The 22,620-nt window shown below is 40.3% G+C and overlaps 2 protein-coding genes across 2 annotated transcripts; both read right to left on the bottom strand.

Annotated features, from left to right (window-relative positions):
• Positions 1-804: 804 nt before the first annotated feature.
• LOC140950039 (uncharacterized) lies at positions 805-16,684 on the bottom strand. The gene is made up of 8 exons (XM_073399201.1): positions 16,363-16,684; positions 14,022-14,217; positions 8,049-8,320; positions 7,106-7,246; positions 6,271-6,617; positions 3,828-5,021; positions 2,913-3,177; positions 805-1,806 (listed from the first exon to the last, which is right to left on the bottom strand). The coding sequence occupies exons 1-8, from the start codon at positions 16,588-16,590 to the stop codon at positions 1,399-1,401; spliced, it is 3,051 nt and encodes a 1,016-aa protein (XP_073255302.1). The 5' UTR covers positions 16,591-16,684; the 3' UTR covers positions 805-1,398.
• A 1,879-nt stretch (positions 16,685-18,563) lies between these two features.
• LOC140951032 (lathosterol oxidase-like) lies at positions 18,564-21,969 on the bottom strand. Its single transcript, XM_073400255.1, has one exon. It carries the CDS (start codon positions 21,779-21,781, stop codon positions 20,945-20,947), a length of 837 nt encoding a protein of 278 aa, XP_073256356.1. The 5' UTR covers positions 21,782-21,969; the 3' UTR covers positions 18,564-20,944.
• Positions 21,970-22,620: the final 651 nt, after the last annotated feature.

The following is a 22,620-nucleotide window of genomic DNA, read 5'->3' as shown; positions in this document are numbered from 1 at the left end:
CATTTCATACACCTGTCTATTAGCAGTTAAATCATAGAAGAAAAGAACTCACTAGGAAAGAGACCAAAAAAGTGAGCTAATGACATTTCGAAACATATGTTAGTCAACGTTTTAGTCAAGCGAACCCTTTTGTGGGTTAAAATGGTTGAGCTAGATAGACACTGACGCGTACTTTATCATCTTTTATAGTGTACAAGGTTGTTAGACTTTTTGGTCATATATCTAGACATTTTGACTGATTTTAAAAATATTCCTAAAGATCAGATGTACATTTATTTAAATCGGCCAAATAGATACGCTTCTGGAGCCTGGCGCTTAGAGTGAGAAAAGGTGAGCCTAGCCCTAAATGCGGAAAATCTTAGATAGCAGGAGCCCCCTGAGAAACTTTTAAGACGTCGACGTCGTCATTGTGCCAAAAGTCCCTCGTACTCTACACAATCCACGAACTAAAGCGATAAAACATGATAATTACAATACATTTTTTCTTAGGTTTTGTCGTCTGTACTTTCGGATGCTGGTTTTGATATCAAGGCATTGATAGAGGTGACACAAACTCAGCCAGTAAAGGATCAGTTGCGAAAAAACGGCACTGAGAGGTGAGAGCTTACATACCATTCCACTTATACTTGACTTTACATTTTGTATAGAAAATCTCTAAAGATTTTCCGATGAAATAAATGTTGATGTAGATGAAAATAAATCTCTGAAAACAGTAATGTTATAATACTGAATAACGATAATCCTAGACGTTTTCCTCTTAAAAGAGGACTAACAAAATTGTATAAGTGGTATAACAACAATGTATACAAGTTCATAGTTTTTAATAACAAACTGTATTAGGGTTAAATCTAAGTTTTCATTTTCTCATAAAAACGTTTTTTTTTTTTTTTTTTTTTTCTTTGAAAAAATGATTTTCCATGAAAATCTCCCTAAAATGCTCGAATAATGCTAACAGAATGTACAACGTGTGACAAACACAAAGCCTGCTGAATGAGAATATTTTCCCCTTTTAAGAGACGTTTTTCACTTTAACAACCGCAAATCAAAACTTCATTTAAGCTAAAAATGCCATTTATAGTGTAACATGGCTGAAAAAGTCTAGAAAATATCTTTAAAGACCATTTGAAAGGAGCGCATTAAAAAACATTCTGCTGCATTCCCTCCCCCGCTACACCCCCAAGGCTCGTAGTGATTTAATTTATAGACATTACGATTTCAATTGGCCATTTCTACTAGGAAATCGATTAAAAAGATCCCGTGTATCTGCTGTAAGTATTGCTGCATTTGACCTCAACCTACATGTATATGGCATCAAAGACAGAGAAAAATGGTCTTCACGACCGGCAATGTGAACATTAATAATTGAACATTGACGAGGATTCTTTTATCAGTTTTAAATCACTCGGACTCCTTCACGAACAATTTAATTTCCTTTATCAAGACTTGACTTTCCATCGCGGTTTTCCTCACGCATGGATCAGAATCCCAAAGGGACACCATCAACTCGATCCATTTTGCAGGAGGAGAGTAGCGTCTGCCTTTGAGTTCTTGTTTCTTCACCTCTATTTGTCGGGTAACCTCGTCTTGACTCCTGGAGATCGATTCAGAAGGAAATCTTTCACCAAACCACATTTCCCACATCATCAATCCGAAGCTGTACATGTCCACCTTGGAGTCGTAGATTTTCTTTTCGGGGCTTATCTCTGGAGCCATGTACAGTGGTGTGCCACAATATGTTCCTGTGATCTGGTTTTTAATGGTGGCCAGCCCCAAGTCTGCCACTTTGATTTGCTCGTCTTTGGTTATCTATAAGTGAGTGTTACAATCAGGCAAAAATAATTGTTATGCAATTCAGCAAAACGAAACGGATAAATGTTAGAGGCCCTCATTGCACTTTGATGGAAAGACTTATTTCCCTTTCAAATACGCCGCGTATGTCATGTATGTACCTGAGGTTACAGTCCTGTAAAGTGGGATCTACACGTACTGGACAAGCGCTAGGGGTAAACAAATAAACTCAAACTCACTTATCCCTCAAGAACCTAAAGATAAAGAATTCGGAAGATAAAATTTTGCCATTTTGACCATAAATTAGAACCTTTTGAGCCCAAAACGTAAAACGATTTTTGAAAACTTAGAAAATAGTCTTTCAATCTCAGATGAATAAAAATTGACACAACCTGGGGTAAATTTGATCAGTAGAACTTTTGCAACTGTAGCTATTGTCTTATTGTCCGAAAACAATGGCTACATATGTAAATTGCACTTGTAAAAGTGTTATCAAGGCTGGATTCATTTGAAACATACTTGTGTTGTTGTCGCATTTGCCCGCTGGGATTTTTTATTGTCTTTGAGCCTAAAAGCTAAAAAAATATATAAATAAAAAAATTCCACCCCAAATTGACCCCGATCGAACATGACTTTGGGTGGTAGATTCAAGCGAGGTAAACTTTCCCTTGTAGCTCGCCGGTGCCTCTGAGTGCACTCCGTGTAGGACTCCACTACAATTTACAATATTACGACGCAAACTAGCTAAAAGCAACTCACTGAACAAAACGAGCACAAGGCCTATTTCACTAGCAGCATCTTAAACGACATCTTTGACATAAAGATTCAGTAAAAAACCTACCTACATTTGCAGTTATAATTTATTGTTGAAACACTTACCGCCCAAGCAAACCCTTGAACCCAATTCCACATTTAGGGGAGGAGAGGGAAGCGATACCCGTTTTCGTGAAACCGCTTAGTTCATTTTGTGCTTTGAGGAGGTGTTTCTACAAATTATGACCGTATTGAAGTCGGCTCTACAACAGGGGTTCAGTGTAAAAAAGGAGCACTGTACACTGGAAGGCCAGTCGGCGATTGCGTCCACGGTTTGACCTTATAAGGAGGAAGTAACTGAAATGGCTTACTAAGACATTATCAAGCTTGAGATCTCGATGAACGATTCTCTTGCTGTGAATGAATTTCAGGGCATCTAAAATGTCACTGCCCCATTGGCATGTGTTAACTGCTGCGCTCTTTGTCTCCCATGGTACATTTTTCTTGTCTTTGAAGATGTGATTCTTGAGACTTGCATTGCACAACTCGAAGACGAGGGCCAAGAAACTTAGCTGGTCGTTGTGGACATCCATAACTACTCCATAGAACGTCACTATATGGCTGTGTTTTAGTTGCCTGCAAAAAATAATAAAACATTAAAGGAAGGTTAAAATAACACAACAGATACAACAGATTCCACGGATGGGTAAAACTGAAGAAGATTGAAACGGATTTGAATTAGGGTTTTTCAAAACAATTCAGGCTAACAGTTTTTCAAAGTTTATCTCTGCTGTTTGCAACTTCAAAAATAATGCTCAGGAGACATATTTGTTAGTCTCGAATCTCTGACCTTGTCATTTATATGTAATTTATTTGCTTACTTTAAGTTTCATAACGATTGAGGGCGAGTAACTGGCAAAATTAAATAAAAGGAACTGGACTGTCGTGACAGAGCCCCTTTAATGAAATGTAAATGTGATCACTCATTAAACTTATTTTAGAAGCAACCCAATAGTCACACTTGATAATTTTTACATGGTGTAGAAACTACTTTTACAAGGAACGAACTTGCCATTTTTCCCAGAAAGCTTAGCTCTATTTTAAGTCCTAGGACAAAATTAAACATTAGGTCGCTGGCATTCAAAAAGGTAAGAATGTTGGCGTTCGATAACACGAAGGACAGCCCCGATTGCCCTTTCTCCATTCCAGCCTATTCTTAACGCCTGCTGATGCAGGCATGCTGATTCGGGTACGAAGAAGGTTTTCAATTTAGGGAACTCACTTACATTAGAATATCTGCTTCTTCTAGAAAGGAAGCAACGTTTGACGCCTGAGGAGTGTCGTTTAGCTTTTTGACAGCTACTTCTTTTCTTTCATGTCCTGGAAGGCTTAGCTTTCCCTTGTAAACCTCGCCATAAGTACCTTTTCCAAGTTTGTTTCTCGATCTCTCGTTGTAATGAAGAGTTCTTTTGTCGATTGCGTAGGAAGGGGACATCACACTTATGCCACTTTGAATGGCGTCAATGGTTAGGTCTTGAGTTATTTCCTCAAGCTTTGTGTACAAAGGACTAAGTTTCTTGACAGTTTCTTTTAGTGTTTCTTCATGTTCCCTTTTGGTGAGATCCTCGCATTTCCTCTCATATTTTTCAACCAGCTTCTGCTGGCAATTCTTGATACTAGATATGCGTTTCTTCTCATCCGTGAATTCTTGCGAAACTAGATCGGAAATTGCTTTCTCAACGTTTCCCTGAAGAAACTGCTTGGATAGCTCTGTTAGGACTTCGCAGCAATTTCTGTTGATCAAATGTCTTTCGTTCAGGATTCTGTCGACAGCCAAATACCCAATTACCGGCGCAGATAAAACACCTGCAGCCAAACCAATGGGGAACAGAACTGGCATGAAAACGACGCTTGTCAGGAAGAGGAATTTCTTGACTCTTGCATCCAGTGGAGGACGCAATTTATCAGGACCGACTTCAAATTGCAATAATACTTCGTCTGCAGATTCGCCAACAAGGACCTGATCGATGTCTCGTACGTCTTTTTCAAATTCGAAGAATCCTCGACGAAACCTCTCCTCAAGGTCAGAGCGAGCCTTGGCGAATAACTGATTCTCCTCTTCCAGAATCTGGAGAAATTTTTCCAACCTTTGCTCAACACATTGGAGGTAAATCTTTTTCAGTTTTTCTACATTCCCCCGTATATTGTCGTCGATTTCTGGCAGATCCTTTTCTTCCCATGTACAAAACGCTCTACTTACTTCATCCCGTAGCAAATAGGATTTGACTTGCTGAGAAATATTATTCAAGAGCTTGGAGAGTGCTTCTTCAGTCTCCTTTATGAAAGATCCTTGTTTGAGTTTATCCAGCTTCGCTGCAACGTCTTTTTGATCTTTTAGTCGATCTTCTTGATCTCGTTTCGCTTTGTTAACTTCAGCTTTCACCTGGTCCGATAATGACTTGAGACAGCCACTTATCATTCTAGTAAATTAAGAGAGAGAGAGAGAGGAAAAAAAATGAGTTAGCTCCGTTTTAAATCTCCTAGTAAACGGACCCGATGTTAAGTCTGTTAAGCGGACAAGAATCCGTAAGTCTTCCACACATCCTCCAATATTTTCTGTAATAGACACTAGCAATGGTTCAGTGGATGAATATATCCGCTTAATAACGAAATTTGTTGGAGAGCGGTTGGAGAGCAATAGCCCATTGACTGCAGTCAACTCTCGACCAATTTCTAAATAACCGTTTTACTTCTACTGCTCGAATTTCTTAATGGACGTGCGATGGATGGTTAATGCTTAGGGTGGTGTCAAGGGCGATGTTATCAGTAAGTGTTTCTGACATGTTGGTATGTACCCCTCAACCATGGATTTGGATGACGACGATGACGATGATCCATTTGCCGGCGGAGTTACTAGACCTTGAAGCCCTAGTACAGAAGCTGTCCAAGAAAGGTATGGACGTTGCAACCTATGCTACCATCGACGATGACACATACGCCTATCACTGTTTAGACCCTGCTGACTCTGACTGGAGGGAAACCTTAAGAGATGAGGTTATCGAAACTCAAACAAAAAACAACAAGACAGAAATAGGGATTGATTCGGACAGTTATTATGATGGCAGTGACGATGCTCTTTTACCAATCCCAGCAGTGCAAACAGTAAAGGGAGCACTCGACTTCGTACGTCAGATTGCTGAGTTCGCCTATTACCGGGGTTGCGAAGAGTTGTCCTCGGCAGTCGCGAAAGTGTCTGATATTCTTGTTGACTTGAGGCCTTAAAACACAGAAGCAATCGAGCATTCTAGACTTCGTGTAGAAGCTGTCGAATGCGAAAGAGTGATAGTCTACAGTTTCTAGAGTGCCATTACATATGCAGCCATGTTTGACATTGTTTTTTCAGGTTTTCTTCCGTGAAAATTTTAGTGATTTTGATTAACAAGTGACACATTTACAAGTAAACGGTGCTGTACATTTTCCAAAACTTGATGCTTGTAAATAAACAAGAGTAAATCAGTTTCAGGTAAAGAAAACGTTGTCTGTTTGCTTAATTTTAGCTTATGAGGTCAAGTTTGGGCTTATTTTGGTTATTTTTCCCGTAAGAGACCACCTCCCGTAAGCGACCACTTTGTCGTGCACCAAGGGTGGTCGCTTACGAGAGAGTTGACATTAGCAGTATTGACAAAGATGCTTTCGTATTTAAGCACTCTCCTCAGGCTGTCAACTTACCTGTAAAAGTGATCAGTTTTCTTCTCGAGACAAATAGGAAGAAGGCGTTGCAGTCCATTTATTAGACTTCTAAAATCATCACTCATCACACCAAACTTCTGCTGGATTTGGGCTGCAGTGAACACCGACATTTCAATAACCTGGAATTCCTCATTTAGGGTGGGGATTTCCTTTTTAAGTTTGCAGATAATTTCATCATGAACTTTTTCTTTGTCTGAGGGATTGTTCTTTGTTTGCTTTTCGACGTCGTCCCACTTGTTGCACACGAACAAAGCAGACTCAGAAGTGAGGCCATTGCATTTGTCCCCACCATAGAGTTTTTTCCATTCCTTCACAATACGCATAAGCTAAAAAAAAAAAATAACCAAAATCATTGTATCTATTAGGTTACGGTCTATCAATGGTGGAGTAAGACGCAACACTGAAAGATTACCTCGTTTCGGTAAGGTCATCTGTCTTAGTTTGCGTGAAAGCTTTTAAGGTTTTACGCAAACTTTAAAAAGTTGGAAAACACTACCTTGTCGCTCCGTTTGTTCAGTGACTCGTTTTCCTAAAATGCATGTATTCCAAAGTTTTTGAAATGTTGGTCCAAATATACGCGGGAGGCTTCCCATAGGTGCAGCTGGGAATTTTTCCGTTTACTGGAAAGCAACCAAAGTTCGTTGAAACGCAAATGAAACGCAGGTATGGTCAACGACAATAAACCACCTAATATAAGACTCTTTATAAAGCTGACATAAGCGTAAGGGACTCCAAAACGTTCCTTTCTACAATTCTTAAAACGAACCTGAATTAAGCGCATGTCACTATGAAATGGCTGCTATGTTCAACTTACCCTATCGTCTTGCATTCCTCCGGCATTCGGACTGTTGATTACATAGATAAAGGCCAAAGCTTGTGGCAAATATTTCAAGGCAATGTTATAGACTTGCTTCGAATCGCCAATGCCCGGACTGTCTACAATGACCACACCTCCCTGCAAGAGAATGAAAGATCCTCCCACGCCGACGTTATTAGGGGTTCGTCACGCGTTCCTGTCCCACCAGTGGGACAGGAACGCGTGACGAACTCCTAATAACGTCTGTGTGGGAGGTTAGAGATTTAGAAGACTTGGACCATGTTTATATATACACAACTATAAGCTGAAAGTGACAGCAGACCAGGAGATCTTTTCCTCGTAGTCTTTAGCGCTCAGGTTCATGTCGGATTTAGGATAGACTACCTTGCCCGTATCAATGAAGTCGATGTTATTATGGCTATCTCCTTGATCTGCTGGTTGTCCATTACTACCCTTTAAGGACGTGAGGCTCACTAGAATCATCTTAGTAAATCCAGTAAGCTTGGACACGTCACGTGTGGAAGAAAAGTCAGTGTCGGTATAGATAGGCGACGGGATAAAAGAAACATCCAACTGGCACTGACAGTCAGAAAAACCACAGAAGACAAAATGGAAAACCGCTCTTCAGCTTCTATCTACAGTCGGTGATGATGTAGACAAGACTGAAGAACTGATGAGCCATAGCCGAAGATGCTCAATTCCCAAGTAAAACACTGAAGCAACTCAAGAAGTGACGTAATCTGCACATAAGCCCGAGCTCTCGGTAACGGCAAAAATGTGTCCGAATGAGAAAAAGAAAATAAACAGTTATCTACATGTATGTCTCATGAAGTTGCAAAAGCCATACCACCTATCCCTCGTAAAAATACCAAAGCCACCAAAAACGTACGTACAGAAAGATTTTAAATCCATAATGATTGACTATTATCTTTTAAATTACCTTCAACAGTGAATTAGGTGTCTTGATTTCAATTTTTTTACACCAGTCTTCATCATTGGTCTGTTTTTCGATGAACTGCTTTAAGGTGTCAGACTTGATATTCCTTAGCGTATGGGATGTTTTTTCTTCATTACCAAAATGTAGAACTGCTTCCTGCTTGGCTCCATAAGATATTTCACAGATAGTCAGAGTATTCTGTAGGACGCCAGTCGGAAGAACTTGTTCATTTAGTAACAGGTTTATCAGGCTGCTTTTTCCTGCGCTGGTCTCCCCTGTTGAAGATAAAGTTAAGTCACTTCACTTCAGTAAGTGTTGTCGTCTTATCATCATCATCATCATCATCATCATTATCATCATCATCAAAATAATAATAACAAGGTGCTTAAAAACACAATGTACAACGCATGGAAGTCTCATTGCTCTTTTACAATAAGTTACTTACCTAATCTAACTATAAATATGGTTAAAAATAAACGTGTTTAATCTCGATTTACAGTGCGACCACACGAACCGAGGCAACCCAGACGAAAGATGAGACACATTTTGAAGTTAGCCAATCACATGTCGAGATCTAAACAAAGAAATTGCGCATAATTTTGTACTCAGAGCCAGTTCAAAATACGTTGCGAACCATTTTTCTACAGGATATACAGTAACATATATAAGGAATCATAACGTTTGGGTAAATCAAGCTGAAAAATGTTTGATAACGTATGGGTTGGCTGGAATCAAAGCCAGCAGTAAAGAAATTTTAAACAATCTGAACTAAAGTAGACGGCCGCTCACCGAAGATCGTTTTTAGCGGAGCTCTCGCGCGCGAAGTGCGCCAGCGGAGCACCATGGGTAAGAAAATGAAACAATCTCCCCATCCGAGAAAATTTGGTAATCACGTGACCGTACACCGACCGCCCGCCCGCCCGACCGTCTGTCCGCACCACAGGCATACCAATGTAAAATAACTCAATCAATAACCCAAATGCAACTCGAGGTTATTTTGGCGGGAAATCGCACAGCCACCGGCGTGTTGTAAAGCAGAGACAACTAATGAGTCAATAAAGACGAAAACGGAAAGCGGAAATTATTTCTGTATCCGTGTTGTCTAAAATCTTTAGCTTAGATTAATTGTCATGTCCACAAATTTGGAAAATAGAGCAGGAGAAAGACAGAGATAAAGAGAAAGTAGGTGGCAGGCCAGCGCAGCTAAACGAGAAAAAGGGCGACAGAGGTCTAGAGCGAAAGATAAAAAACAAAGGAGAAATTTTTTTGTGGGAAGAACAACATGAAAATTTTGTAGCAGCGGCGACCAAATAGGAAATGCGGCCACCAATGCAAGGTGAAAGTGAGCGGCAGAGAAAAAAAAGTGAACGAGAACACATACGACATTTCCTCCATAAAACGTATAACTAAGCTGTTTCTGGATGTTTCACGTTGTAGTCGTGCAAAACAACGGCAAAGAAATGTCCGAAAAAAGTGTACTGCACGTGCAAAGTTGCTTTTTTTGCTAATTAGACCTATTGTTGTTTTTCACCATTCTCCGGCGTTGCCTTCGCCGCTTAGCATTACACGATTTTATATTTTGTTTGAACAAACTATAAACATTATCGAGAGCTTCGCTTTTAGCCCTGGCTAAATCTATTTAGTATATACTAAAACAGTGGATAGTGTTTTTCGCGCGCTCTGATTGGCTACTCAATCAGTGAATATCCTGCACTATTCACTGATTCACCTCCAGTTCCTCGGAGCGAGTGACGCCAAACTCGTGTAAGTTGCAAGCAAAATGCCTTCCCGGTCTGCTGCCGTAAACAAACAAAGAAATTTCACAACTAATCAAGCAAGCTGTCTCCGAAATACACGAAGAAGGTGACGAAGTTCGGATTGGAAGTTTTAACAGGTAAAGCTTTGTCTTTTTGACACGAATTTATCGATAAAACCGGTGAAAAAGTTTTTTGTTTACAAATGCAAATGAAGCTTAAGTCTTGCTTACTTTATTTAGTTGAGTTGTTCATAAATAAGCTTAAAACTAAATTTAGTAATCTTTTTTTATAGAATGATTTTAAATACAAAAAGAATTCACAACTCCTTTTGAAGAAATTTCCCCGCAAGAGCTAAATAAATGCCTTCAAAAGTTTTAGTTGCTGGCAAGAAAAAGCGACGGCCGCGGCCGCCCGGTCATTACGCGCCAAAATTGTAATTGTTGGCAACAGTATTTGAGTTAAAAATCGTCGTTTTTGTGCTCAATTATCTCACTGTTTTAGTATATACTAAAACAATTATTCACCTCAGTGTCGGTGGCTAGTCGTGGATATTTACCTCACTGCTTCGCAGTTCGGTAAATATCCAGGACTAGCCACCTCCACTTCGGTGAATAATTGTTATATATTATCTTATTATTATACGAAGGATTTTTCGGTTTTTCTGTTCCATCAATCATCTTAGCGGACCTCCTAGGAAACACATGTTACTTGAACGAGTTCAGGTCATGGTTTGTGATTGGTGGATTTCGATCCGTTTTGTTTGTTTCTGTGTTTCATTAGATTCGTTGCTTGTGATCGTCTACTTTGGGGTGATCATCGACTTGTTTGCTTCGAAGATTTTTTCTGACCTTTCTTGTTCTTGTCACTTGTAAGAATAAAGCAATGTCTGCCTCCTTCCCTGGAAAAAAATTCCACTAACCATGGCGATTTTCTTCTCCGGTCTTCGCTATTCTTGAGCAGTCTAGAGTCATTCTTAGTTTTGTTTTTGCGGGACAAGCTGGGCGAGTGCGTTGTTTTGTAATTTGCATTACATGTAACCAGCCCCATATCTTTGTTGATAGCGTTCTCAAATCACCAACACTGCGACTCGCTGAGCGCCGTTTGCCGTGAAATGAGCGGCCGTCGCCTTCAGTTCGGATTGCTCAAAATTTCTTTGATTCCCGCAAACCCCGACGTTTTCAAAACATTTTCAGCTTGATTTACAAAAACGTCACGATTCCTTTAATATTTTTTTGTATCCTTTAGGGTTGATTTCCACTGTCGCGTACGTGCGTAAAATTTTACGTTCACAAATAAAATAGAGGCAAGGCATGAAAAGTCGCTCGTAAGCGTAAAAGTTGAACCTCGCTCAACTTCTCGGTTTAAGCTCAGCAGTTTTTATCTTGCCTCTATTTTATTTACGTGATTAAAATTTACGTGCGTTGACTTGCGTAGCCAAAAACGTGTCAGTGGAAACCAACCTTTAGAAAAATGGTTCGCAACGTACTTTGAACTGGCTCTGAGTACAATTATGCGCAATTTCATTGTTTAAGTCTTGACTTGTGATTGGCTAATTTCAAAATTTGTCTCAAAATTTTGTCTGGTTGGCCTCGGGTTCGTGTAGCTTGCGATCATACCCTCCCTTTTTCTCTGTAAGGCCTGTTTCAAACGTCGTGCTACGGCCGTGCTAAGCTGGCCCGACTGTAGCTCGACTGCAGCACGACACTAGCACGACTTGGTTTCAGACGTCGAATTTAATTCAGTCGAATAGAACGGTTGTTGACAAAAACAAAACGCAAAAATAAAGAAACGGCTTAGCAAACTTTCAAATATATTCTAATGTATTTATAATTTATGAATTGAGTTCTGCACGGCGGTAGCACGACGTTTGAAACCAAGTCGAGCTACTGCCGTGTAGCACGGCAAGGCTTGCCGTGCTACACGGCAGTAGCACGACTTGGTTTCAAACGTCGCGCTACTGCCGTGCTAAAGTCTAATTTAATTCGATCAATTGAGTTCGGCACGGCAGTAGCACGACGTTTGAAACGGGCCTAATCTGTTTTCTGATCTCAGGTTACGGTTCGTGTAGTCGCTCTGTAAAAGAGTCAACTGTGGAGAACTGTTTGATTATAATCAGTCCAGAGCTTACGGTTCGAAGCAATGGCATGACGTCACAGCATGGCTGGTTAGAAATATCATTCGAGCGGATTCGAATTGGCGTGGAAATCTCTTGTGTTTCGCGTTTTTCCAGCAGTCTCTACCCGCCTTTTTGTGACACAACAACGAAGAAGAAACGGTAGAAGGCTTGTGCATAAGGTGATGAAGAATGGATTTGAAATGTTAGAGAAAGTGAGATTTTTCTTTTGATGTACGTGTCAATTTTCGGGCAATTTTGCTTGTTATTATAATCTTCACTTTGGAATATCTCTCGTGAAAAATTTTTTCAGGTCTTCAAAAAATCCTCTCGAGATATTCTAGCTTTTTCATGTGAACTGAGGAGATGGGTCCGCTCTTCTGGTAGACGGGCCGCTGGATATTTTTGCGAAGCAATCGTTTGTAGTAAAACGGACTGCCTTCTGCGTGTAGAGCAACAGGAAGGTAGAGGGTACATGTCCTATATTTTGGACGGTATCAAGCGCTATTTTTACTGTTTTATCCAACTGTCCACCGAATAGGCACTACACTTCAACTGATAACATAACAGGGAGGTCGATATGGGTTTCTTGTTATTGACCTTTTCACATGTTATTCCTGGGGTTAATTTAGTTACTGCAGTGAAAACGCCGAAGGCATCGGCCGGTAGGCCTGCACCACGTATGAAAATGTCATTTGTTCAATTTTTTACTTTCATGCAAGTAAATAGGCTACTTCCGAGTTCAAAAAACCCTCACTTTCAAAATGAGGCTAGGTACACACCCTTTCTTGTGAAAGTGAGTTTTATTTGCATGAGAATGAAAAATGATTTCCATATCAAAGGCTGAGCACCACCTACCCTCGTTTTGAAACAGAAGCCCTGGGGAACTCGGTGGATTCTTAAATTTGACATTTTGAAATATTTTTTGCCAGCTGCTTTACATTGAGAGGTTCACGCTTATTGATTTTCTGTGTTTTTTTTTACACGCATCTGACAGGATTTGACCTCTGTTGCAGGAGTTTAACCTTTCTTTGATGTGTTTTACAATGTAAAGGGTTATAGCTTTTTACTGCGTCTAAATGACCTTTAAATAAAGATTTTTATTTTTCTTAGATTCCTCCGAAATGCCTGGATCGGAATAAGTGCATGATATTTTTGTTGTGGACACGCTGGGCCCAGAGTAAATCGGCTTCGCCGCAACCGAAACCCTAAACTGTTTATGATCCTGATCAGCAAAAAACATGATTAGACTGCTGTCTTCACAAATTTCGCTTTCCTTAACTGAACCAGGATATTTTTCCTGGCTACCGAGGCCAGGGTGAAATAACTCCGCGTGGACAGTACAGATCATGAGAAGCTCCGCAAATCGGCCCGCTCTATCGCTATTTAGTCCATGCACACAACACGTTTCTCTTTTCCTGCAAATGGTTCATCCCAACGAGTAATAAAAGGGTTCATAACTTCTTTTCATATCTGATTTTTTTCATCGCGTATGCTGCGCTTCACTTCTCTTGACTGTCAATACATAACTTCATGAAAACAAGCCTTGCATCACATGGCTCCAAATACGCACCGTGATTGGGTAATGGTTTGTTTTGGTCGCGGATCAAAACATTTCCAAAAGTGGAAAGAAGAGCTCTGGACCGATAATGGGCAAGTCATTCCAGAGCTTTGGTGGAATTACTGAGAAGGATCTGTCGCCATAGGTAACCAGTTTTAGTCTTTGGAACAGACGGCAGATTTCAGCTAGTGCTATTTGACCGTAGTAGACGATGAGGTGTGTAGTTAAATGGCAGCTCATTTAAATAGGTTGGAGCAAAGGCATGAAAGATTTTGTACGTGACTAAGAGAATTTTAAAAGTAATTTTTTCTTTTCCTGGAAGCCAGTGTAAACTCTTTAAAACTGGAGTGGTGTGCATATATGAGCAGACTCTTTTGCTCTCCAGTTAGTTGTTTGGGCTGGGCGTGCGCAATTGATTTTGAGGTTAGAGCTCTGTCAAAGTAAGTGGTTTCGCTGTAATTTATAGAATGTTATAAAGGGGATAGTCTTCAAAGCCGTGAGTAAACATGGGGAAAAACAATACCCTTAAATCTGTGAAAGCTTACCAGCTACGAGAACGGTGAATTTCTTGTTTTCGAGATCCTTGTTGCATTTCTCAGCTCTGCTCACAAAGTCGGCCTCTTCTTGCAGAGAGATTCCTTGCGTACCAGAAAGAATTTTTTTTATTTCCGAACAATAGTCTTCTAAAATATGTCGTCGCTTATGAGTTTGCTTAAGGTCTTTCACGATCTTGTCGTAACCCTATAAGAAAAAATAAGGTAATGAATGGCATTAACATTTCGGCAAGAGATTGTACCTCTGGGTACGCAAAAGAGAGAAGATACAGTCTCAGTCTCTCACAACAAACGACCTCTGGACCCACACCATGTGTCCGTCAACGAAAATAACTTACACGAGTATTTATCTCTTAAGCAAAAGTTCAAAACGTTGCGTGACATACCAGACTGATTTAGCAACAGAACGAGAACGTCATTAGACGACGGGAAAGCGCGCGAAAACAACTAAACTCTACTTCCGGTGCCCAATTTGTCGCTCTGCCATTGGTCAAGCCAGTTGTTTGATTTGCGCGCGCCGTCGTCAAATGACGTTCCCGTTCTGTTGCTAAATCAGCCTACTGATCATTCATCATGACCTTCTAGTTCTTAATTTGGTTATTACATTGGAGAGACTATGCCTCTATTAATAAGCATACCCCTAATTAAGTGGACACACTCTATTTAGCGGAGCCTAAGCCGGGTCCCGAAATTAACGCCTTATATCTCCCTCTATAACGAACCCTTGTTCAGCAGACACCTCTATTAAGCGGACGCGGACATTAAAATAAATTGTATTTGGCTAATTTCTTTTCACTGATTGTTAAAAACCTCTATTAAGCGGTCACCGGACTGAATTGACAAAAGTAGTATTGGATTACGTCCTTGAAATACGTACTGTAGTTGATAAGATAAATCAAGACCGATATCCGCCCGTATGATTGCCATCCGCGATCAAAGTTCACCTAAACGTCTTGCAGAAAGTACGGCACAGCTTCCTTAGCTTTCGTAACAACATGGAACTTTATCACAGTACTGAGTAACCGTTGAATGTTAAAATCGTTAACTAACATTGCGCAACTTTTACAAGCCTCTGTTTTGAAAGCGGACAGCTTCTGTTAAGCGGACACTCGGGAAGGTCCCGATGGTGTCCGCTTAACTAAAGGTTTCACTGTACTTCCTTTCGCGCTAAATCCGGAGCACGTGGAGTGGGTTATGGAAGAATTTGTTCATTGTGAAAACACTGGACTGACACTCATGTGTAAGAGAGTCGACGAAATTCATTCACTTCCTTATCATTATCACGTGACTTCCTCGTTCTTCTTACCTTTGTTATTACTTCCTCTCACGCTAAATCAGGAGCACAGGGAACGCATTTTTGGAAGAATTTCTTCGTTATGAAAGCAGACCAAGAAAAATGGAAAATAATGATCCCAGGTTCTTGCATCAGTACATTTTCTCACAACATCGTCTATACATTTCTCTTCCTCTAGAAATGTTTAAAAGCCGTTCTCCATTTGTCAAGTTCGCGCAGAGGCATTGTAACTTAGGTACACAGAGATATACAACATGCGATATGATCATTGTCTAAAACGCTATTTCTGATGGTACGAAGGAAAAGGGAGAGATGTTCGATTTCGTGTTTCAACGTACGACAATACTACAAAGCATTACTTAGAGACTTAAAGATCAACGACGCGACGGCAATGAGAACGTAAAAAAACAATAGGTTTTGATTAGTTTTTTGTACGTTAATATGCCGTTTATGCAGGACTACGAGGTAAAATTGCCCAATTTTACGCTTTATGGAGGACGTAAACAAGCGACGACGAAATTGTGTTTCTCTTTCTGAACTTGGATTTTGTCCCTGGGAATTCAATTGCGGGAGGGTTCGCCTACATTTTGAGGAAGTAATTGGGAAGGAATAATCGCAAGAAAGACTGCAAGAACCCAAGTTCACTTTTTGAGCGACGTTTTCGTTGCCATTGCGTCCTTCCTGAGTTCTACGCTTCGACTTTCAGTGCATAGTTCTCTCTTTCAACTCCAAGGCAATTCGCCCACATTCGACATTTTCGGCGAATTGGAATAAACGCGACAAAGATTGAAAACTCCAGAGTTCATTTTGAAAGTGACGTTTTCGCTGCCGTCGCCGTCGACGCAATGCTAAAGCTTCCTATTAAAGGACTGCAGAACCCCATTTGGACAAGGATTAATCGGCACCTTTGCATGATTCACCATGATCCGAGTGATCGTGGATCATTAGCTAATCCGGACCATCCCCAAGGAACGAAATAAAAAGGTAAGTGTTCAAGGGGAAGCGAACGTTTTATGAACATAGAAAAAGGTAGCATACCTCCAGTAAAGTTCCATTACTTTTTTTCAATTGTTTGATCCTCAAGTCTCGACACTTTGCCATGTTTTCCTTTGTCTCCCCATAATCTTTAGTATCCACACGGAGAAGCATTAAATCCTCGACAAGGTCTGCAATATTCTCTCCATGACTAAGACCATTTCTTGGTGGACCTCGCTGCGCCATTTTAAGTTGTTTTTGCCCTTTTAGCTTCAACCCATCATTCGACATAAAATGTGATTCAAAAGCCTTGAGAAGCAAGTTTACTAGTATCACTTATACATAGGTTTACATGGTTTGAAATGACGCTGACCTCTTCAAGGATTAGGGAAAAAAATGAAGAAATATAAACAGGATGTCTGAAGACCTTTGGCTTTTGCGTCTAGGGAACGTGACACAAACAAAACATTTTTGAGGGCCGTAGGTTAGAAAACTGTAATAGGTTATTGCGCTTCCCTCTTTAAATAAAGTTATTGTATTGTATTGTATTTTTCCGTCCAAATATCGTTTGACACGGTATAAAGTACGTGAAAATCAATACTGTAAACTTCCTCTTTAACCCCTGGGCTTATACATCTTCGTAAAGGGTTTTAAGAGGGCTTATAAACGGAGGGGTTTATATCGGGGGGGGGGGGGGGTGGCTTATAACCGGAATATAAATAGCATTTCAAAACAAGCTACGTAACAGTGCTAATCAAAACACTTTTTGAAGTTACTCTCTTTTTTAGCCTGAATTTCATCCGATTACTTCGAGTCGTTATTACTCACGACTCGAAGCAATCGGATGAATTTCAGGCTACTCTCTTTTTGAGCTTCAAAAACGTCGTAAAAAATCGAGTTCATTGCAGTACAAACTAGAGGGGGTTTGTGTGTGTCTGTGTGGGGGGGCTATAACCGAAGTTTTCTGGTACGTACATAATTCTGATAATTATGTATTAATGGAACTCCTTTCATCTATGCCCGACTTGTTAAGACACTGGTAAAAAAAAAACGATAACATCTATTTGCCAGATTTCTAACTAACAACCAGAAATGACAGCCATGTTTACAAAAAATAGTTGTACAAAATTTAAGTTCTCCAACAAGTCTTAAAGGCCAACGAAACTGCCTCCCCCGGTCTGAACATTTTTATGGCGACGAGCCGACGACTCGACCGCGGTAAAATGGGAGGTAACAAAGTATGCAGCTCTTTGGGGCAGTTACTCTATAGCCTGTGTTGCGGCCGGCCCACACACTCTCTAGACCATTGGTATATAGTCTATCTATACAATGGCTTAGAGGGTCTGTAACGCAGGCTATTACCCCAGGGGGGGGGGGGGGACTGCCATGTATGGGCTATATAGGTATGTACCGCTGTGAAGGGTATATAAATCAGGGCGTTTGGGTCTAGAATAAGGTATCATTTTTCAGGAAACTGATCAGTTGGTTGAAGATTTTATCTAGACTAGGGATTGTGGTATAAGGTTTTGTTTTGGCTAGACTGTGCTAGTTACCTCTCCAGTCAGTAGTTTCTGGAAAACAGCTGCTCTAGGATAGGGGGATTTGGGGAGTTTACTCTAGTATAGGGTAGCAAAATTCAGCTGAACTAGCTCTGGTATATGTTAATTGAGGGTTCCAGGGTCCTAGCAGCATATCCCCACCCAGAAATTCCTAAAGTACCCCCCCCCCCCCCCCCGGGGCTATTACTCTGCCTTGGCAGATAACACCCTCCTCGACCTCTACTTCATATCAGACTCATCATCCTTCAATTTGTTCTTAGCTACTAATCTACGCTTAAGCTGGGCAGGTACAACAAGGTGATGAGTATACTCCACTATTTTCACAATTATGACATCAGTGAAGTACCGGGGAGGGGGGGGGGGGATACTCACTATAATGGCCTACATGGGGAAGCCATAATGATTTCACTACTAGTTGAAGTATATGAAAGGGTACGAAAATCTGTCACTTCAGGTCTGCAAAAGGTCCCAAAAGGGCAAACCGATGCATGACTGTTAAAAAGCCGAGAACATGTTCTGGTTTTGCGATTTATTCATATTTAAAAGACTGTGCATTTACAGCAGTTAAAAGCGATGACAAGGTCTAAATTAGGTTTGTGAAAGGGGCTCCCTTTGTCAATAGAAAGTATAAAAACAAACGGGGTACCATTTCTCTTAAAGGATAAGAAACAGTTGACCTCAGGGCAGAGCCTCTCTGCATTAAACTTTGTCGAATACCCCCTTGGTTATAAGTACAAGTAACAAAATTTATTTTGTGCCTTAATTTTTATTTAAATTCCGAGTCACACTGTGGACCCTGTTTGGCACCTGGAAGCAACTATACAGAAAGACTGAATGGTAGTTGCTGTCACTGAATGGTAGTTGCTGTCAAATGACATCATCACAATGACTGATAAACGACTGCTTACTTTCTTCTCAGACTCACGTTCCATTTAACAAAAATTCCAAGCAGCTAATTCATTTAGGCACTAATTATTAGTGCCTAATATTCTAGCCTGCATCGCAGACACTGAACCTTCTGTATAGAGCCTCTGCAAATTAGTGCACAATATCATGTTCAAATCCCCCCAGTGTCGCAAAGACATACTAGTATGTTGGCATTTTTTGGATATGCTAGTTCCTTATGCAGTTTATGATAGTGATAATATGAGCTATGATAGAGTGAAACATGACCTTAGAGTCAACTTGAACAACAGACTGAGATTTTTCTTGCTTTCTCTCATATGGCATGGATTATGCAGTGCATGCATATGGAGTATTCAAAACTTTGACTGAGCAAATTTCATTTATGCTGCTCTGAGCCTCACACTTAGAGGTAATAGAGCTGGTCTGTTTCATGCATATTGAGTAATAATTAGTTCCTGTGGTTTATGACATCTGCACTGGTTGTTTTCTGACAGGATTTTATTACAGATGCAGTTTACAATGTTTTCCTTTTTACTTCTAATAAAGCCTTAAGCTTTATACTGCAGCTAATAACCTACTTTCTTTGGTTTTCTCTGAAATGCCTGGACCTGAATAGCTACGTGTGTATTTTTTTTGTCTGAATATAACGATTTCCTGATTTGGTTTGATGCTAAAACTGTCAGCTAGATGGCAGAATACATGGCAGTGCATCTGCAGCGATTGGAAGACACTGAAAAACCAGTTGACAAACTGAAAAACACATTTTGGCCTTGAAGGAATTCCCTCAAAGCATTTTTCTTGTTCAGAAGAAGGCATAAATTCAAGTTCGAACTGCTCTTTCACTGCAGTTTACTGTAAACACTTCAGTTGCCAACTCCCTTCTGTGAATTTTGATGTTGTCACTGCATCCAACTGTCATGCACATGTAAGAATTGGGCAAATTGTGATAGGCACATAAGAAACCCATAAGAAACCCGCCTATCAGAAACGCTCACATATATCCTTGTGAAGCTGCTGGATATCAGAACAAGCTTTTGTGCACTAATACACAGATGGACTATACAAATGGTCTAGACGATGCGTGGGCTGCAGCTTCAACGCAGGCTACTAATATTCTAGCTCGATTGAACCAGGATGGATAATTCCATTTGACTTTCAACCAAAATTTTAATAGTTTTGGCTGAATGAAAAGCCCCTATTGCACGGATTCATCCTGCCCACCACCAATGAGGATTTGGGATTTATTTAGATCGGATTCAGATCAAAGTTACATCTTAAAATGGACTTTGCCTCCACTTCACTCAACAAACATCAACAAAACCACTTTGACAAGAAAGCTAACTTTGAGTAAAAATTAAAAAAAAAAAAAAATTATTTTACATAATCGCAAGTTGACTCATGACACAAGTGAACTAACACTTAAGACATTTTTATATTTGTGAATGATAAAAATTTATCTGAAAACGGGTATCGATTTGCTTACTTTGGTCTGGAATCAGGTATAGTTTGCGAGGGAACTACGGGAGCATATAAACGTATTTATTGCTTTAGTTCCAAATGAATAAGAACAAAAAAGAAATATGAAAATTTGACATGCATTTGAAGAATTTTTTTGTTGGCACTCCAGTGTGAGTAATGATGACATCATTTCTGCGAAAGGCCAGGTCTGAAACGGGTGTGGAAAATGGCATTTTTTGGGTCTGAAATAGGGTCATGATTTGGAGAACTGGGCGGCACACCCCCACCAAGAATTACCAGGGGTCCCCCCCTCCCTGTTATGGATAAAAAAGGGATGCTTGTCAGGAACCTCTTTCCCAGGGTTAAAAAATTAAAATGAAACCCATAAAGAGGACCAATATGGGAAACTAAGGAGATCATACTCCAACACAGCATGACAGCATTTTCTTTGTTTGTCTGATTTTTTGTTTTCAGTACATAGAATATAGGTATTTCGTCACTCGACCCTAAGTGATACCTTAGTTTAGTGGCAATATTAGCTTACCGTATTAAACAACTTAATTGAAACACAAATATGTCATTATTACCCCAAAGCAAAACCAAAAACATCAAATAGGGGACCCCTGGTTTGGGGGTGTTCCGGAGGTGTGACTGGTTTAAGAACAGGCCTGTTGACAAACCTATCTTAAATTATCGCTGTCAAAGATAACTGCAAACATCAATCATCTTCCTTTCATTTTCTTTAGCTCATCCATCGGACCTTTGCCTTCCAATGCGCTTGGATAACGGAACGAGCCGCCGATCCGATCCCACAAAGTGAAGTACTGTCCATAATTATAGTTGTAATAGAGGTGATGATCTGTGTGATGGGCAGAACCATTAATAAGAGGTTCAAACAGTCTTGGCACCCTGTAATCGCCATCATGAATCGACACAGTCCAAATATTGACGATAACAAACAACGCGAGGTAGAGATATTTATCCAGTGGAAAAATAAATGGATACACATGATAGGGACAGCTTTGTAGGAAACTGTCGATCGGATGGAAGGCGTGACTTGCAAACGGCGTTGGGACCTTCCAGCGATGATGAACTTTGTGAAGATACTTGTAAACTGAACGGTGATGTAGCCCTCGATGGATCCAATAAATTAATGCGTCGGTGAAGGTGAGGAAACCGATCAAGCTTAGTACGAAGTCACCAAGAACCTGCGGCCATGCAGACTTGGAGAGATCGGTCATATACAGACGGCTGTAGCCCCGAACTTCAAGCACAAATAATCCAACCGTCGGCAGGCTAACAAATGGAACGGATGTCATTGTAACCGTTATTTCTTTACGGATCTGATTTTCCAGAATGAGTGGGTGTTTCATGAGCTCGCGATCGTACACGAAGAAAAAACTGAACGAGGCGAATGCAAAGTACATTATCACGCCTCCGATGTTAACAACAATGAGGAGAGACAAAAATTGCCTGAGCCAGTTGTCTTCGGGCCAAGATGTAGGATATACATAAGGAGTGAACAAATACAGATCAAGCGCTTCCAAAACGAGGTCCATCTTCAATTTTTCCGAAGTGTTTCGTGATGATCTCTCACTTTTGCACTACAGCACGCGAGAACCTCGAACAGGTTGCTTAATCGAGGATTGTGATTGGATAAGTCTCGTGGGCCCTACCTTCGTAGCCAATCAAATTTGTCCGTTTTACTTACAGGCAGCCTTGGATGAGTGCGTCGGTGACAAGGTACTGAAAGAAAACAGAAATTTTAACATATTTTTTCATCCAACCAAGTGTATATAGTAGTCCATTTCAATATGAAAATACTCAAAGGATTTCTATTAAAAGGTACCACAACCTCATCTCAGGGAACAAGATAGTAAATTAATAGTCTACATGACGGACACTTGGTAAGAATAGATCCCAGACGCGGATTCGTCGAAAATTTCTGATAAGGGGTCAAGACTTGTTTACACCATTGAGACACCATTAAAACTGTTTTAAGTTAATCATTTCTAATCCATCATTTTACACTGGAGTTCAATTATTCGCCATTTGTAGATCTCCCATGAAACACCGTTTTTACCCCCCAAGTTATGCATAATTAAAACTTCTCCTGGTACTGTAGAAATTGAAGATAATGCTTGTGCAAAATTTTGGGGGACAAAAAAGGTGCATCATGGGAGATGTGCAAATGATGAATGCAGCCTTCAGACATGAACTGTAAGTAACAAAATCAAGGTCAGTTTTAACTGGCTTTGATTTACTAAAAAACAGCAAAAAATCTCCTAGACAGAGCAGTTCTCTTATGTTCCTTATATAAGTGGTCCCTTATGTTCTTCAGGGATAGTTGAACATGAGCAATGGGTGTATGGCACTCATAAAAATATAGCCAACTGCA

This window comes from Porites lutea, chromosome 10 (genome assembly GCF_958299795.1).
Source record: "Porites lutea chromosome 10, jaPorLute2.1, whole genome shotgun sequence".
Lineage (NCBI taxonomy): Eukaryota > Metazoa > Cnidaria > Anthozoa > Scleractinia > Poritidae > Porites > Porites lutea.
The sequence above is the reverse complement of the archived record's forward strand: the minus strand, read 5'-3'. Positions and strand labels throughout refer to the sequence as shown.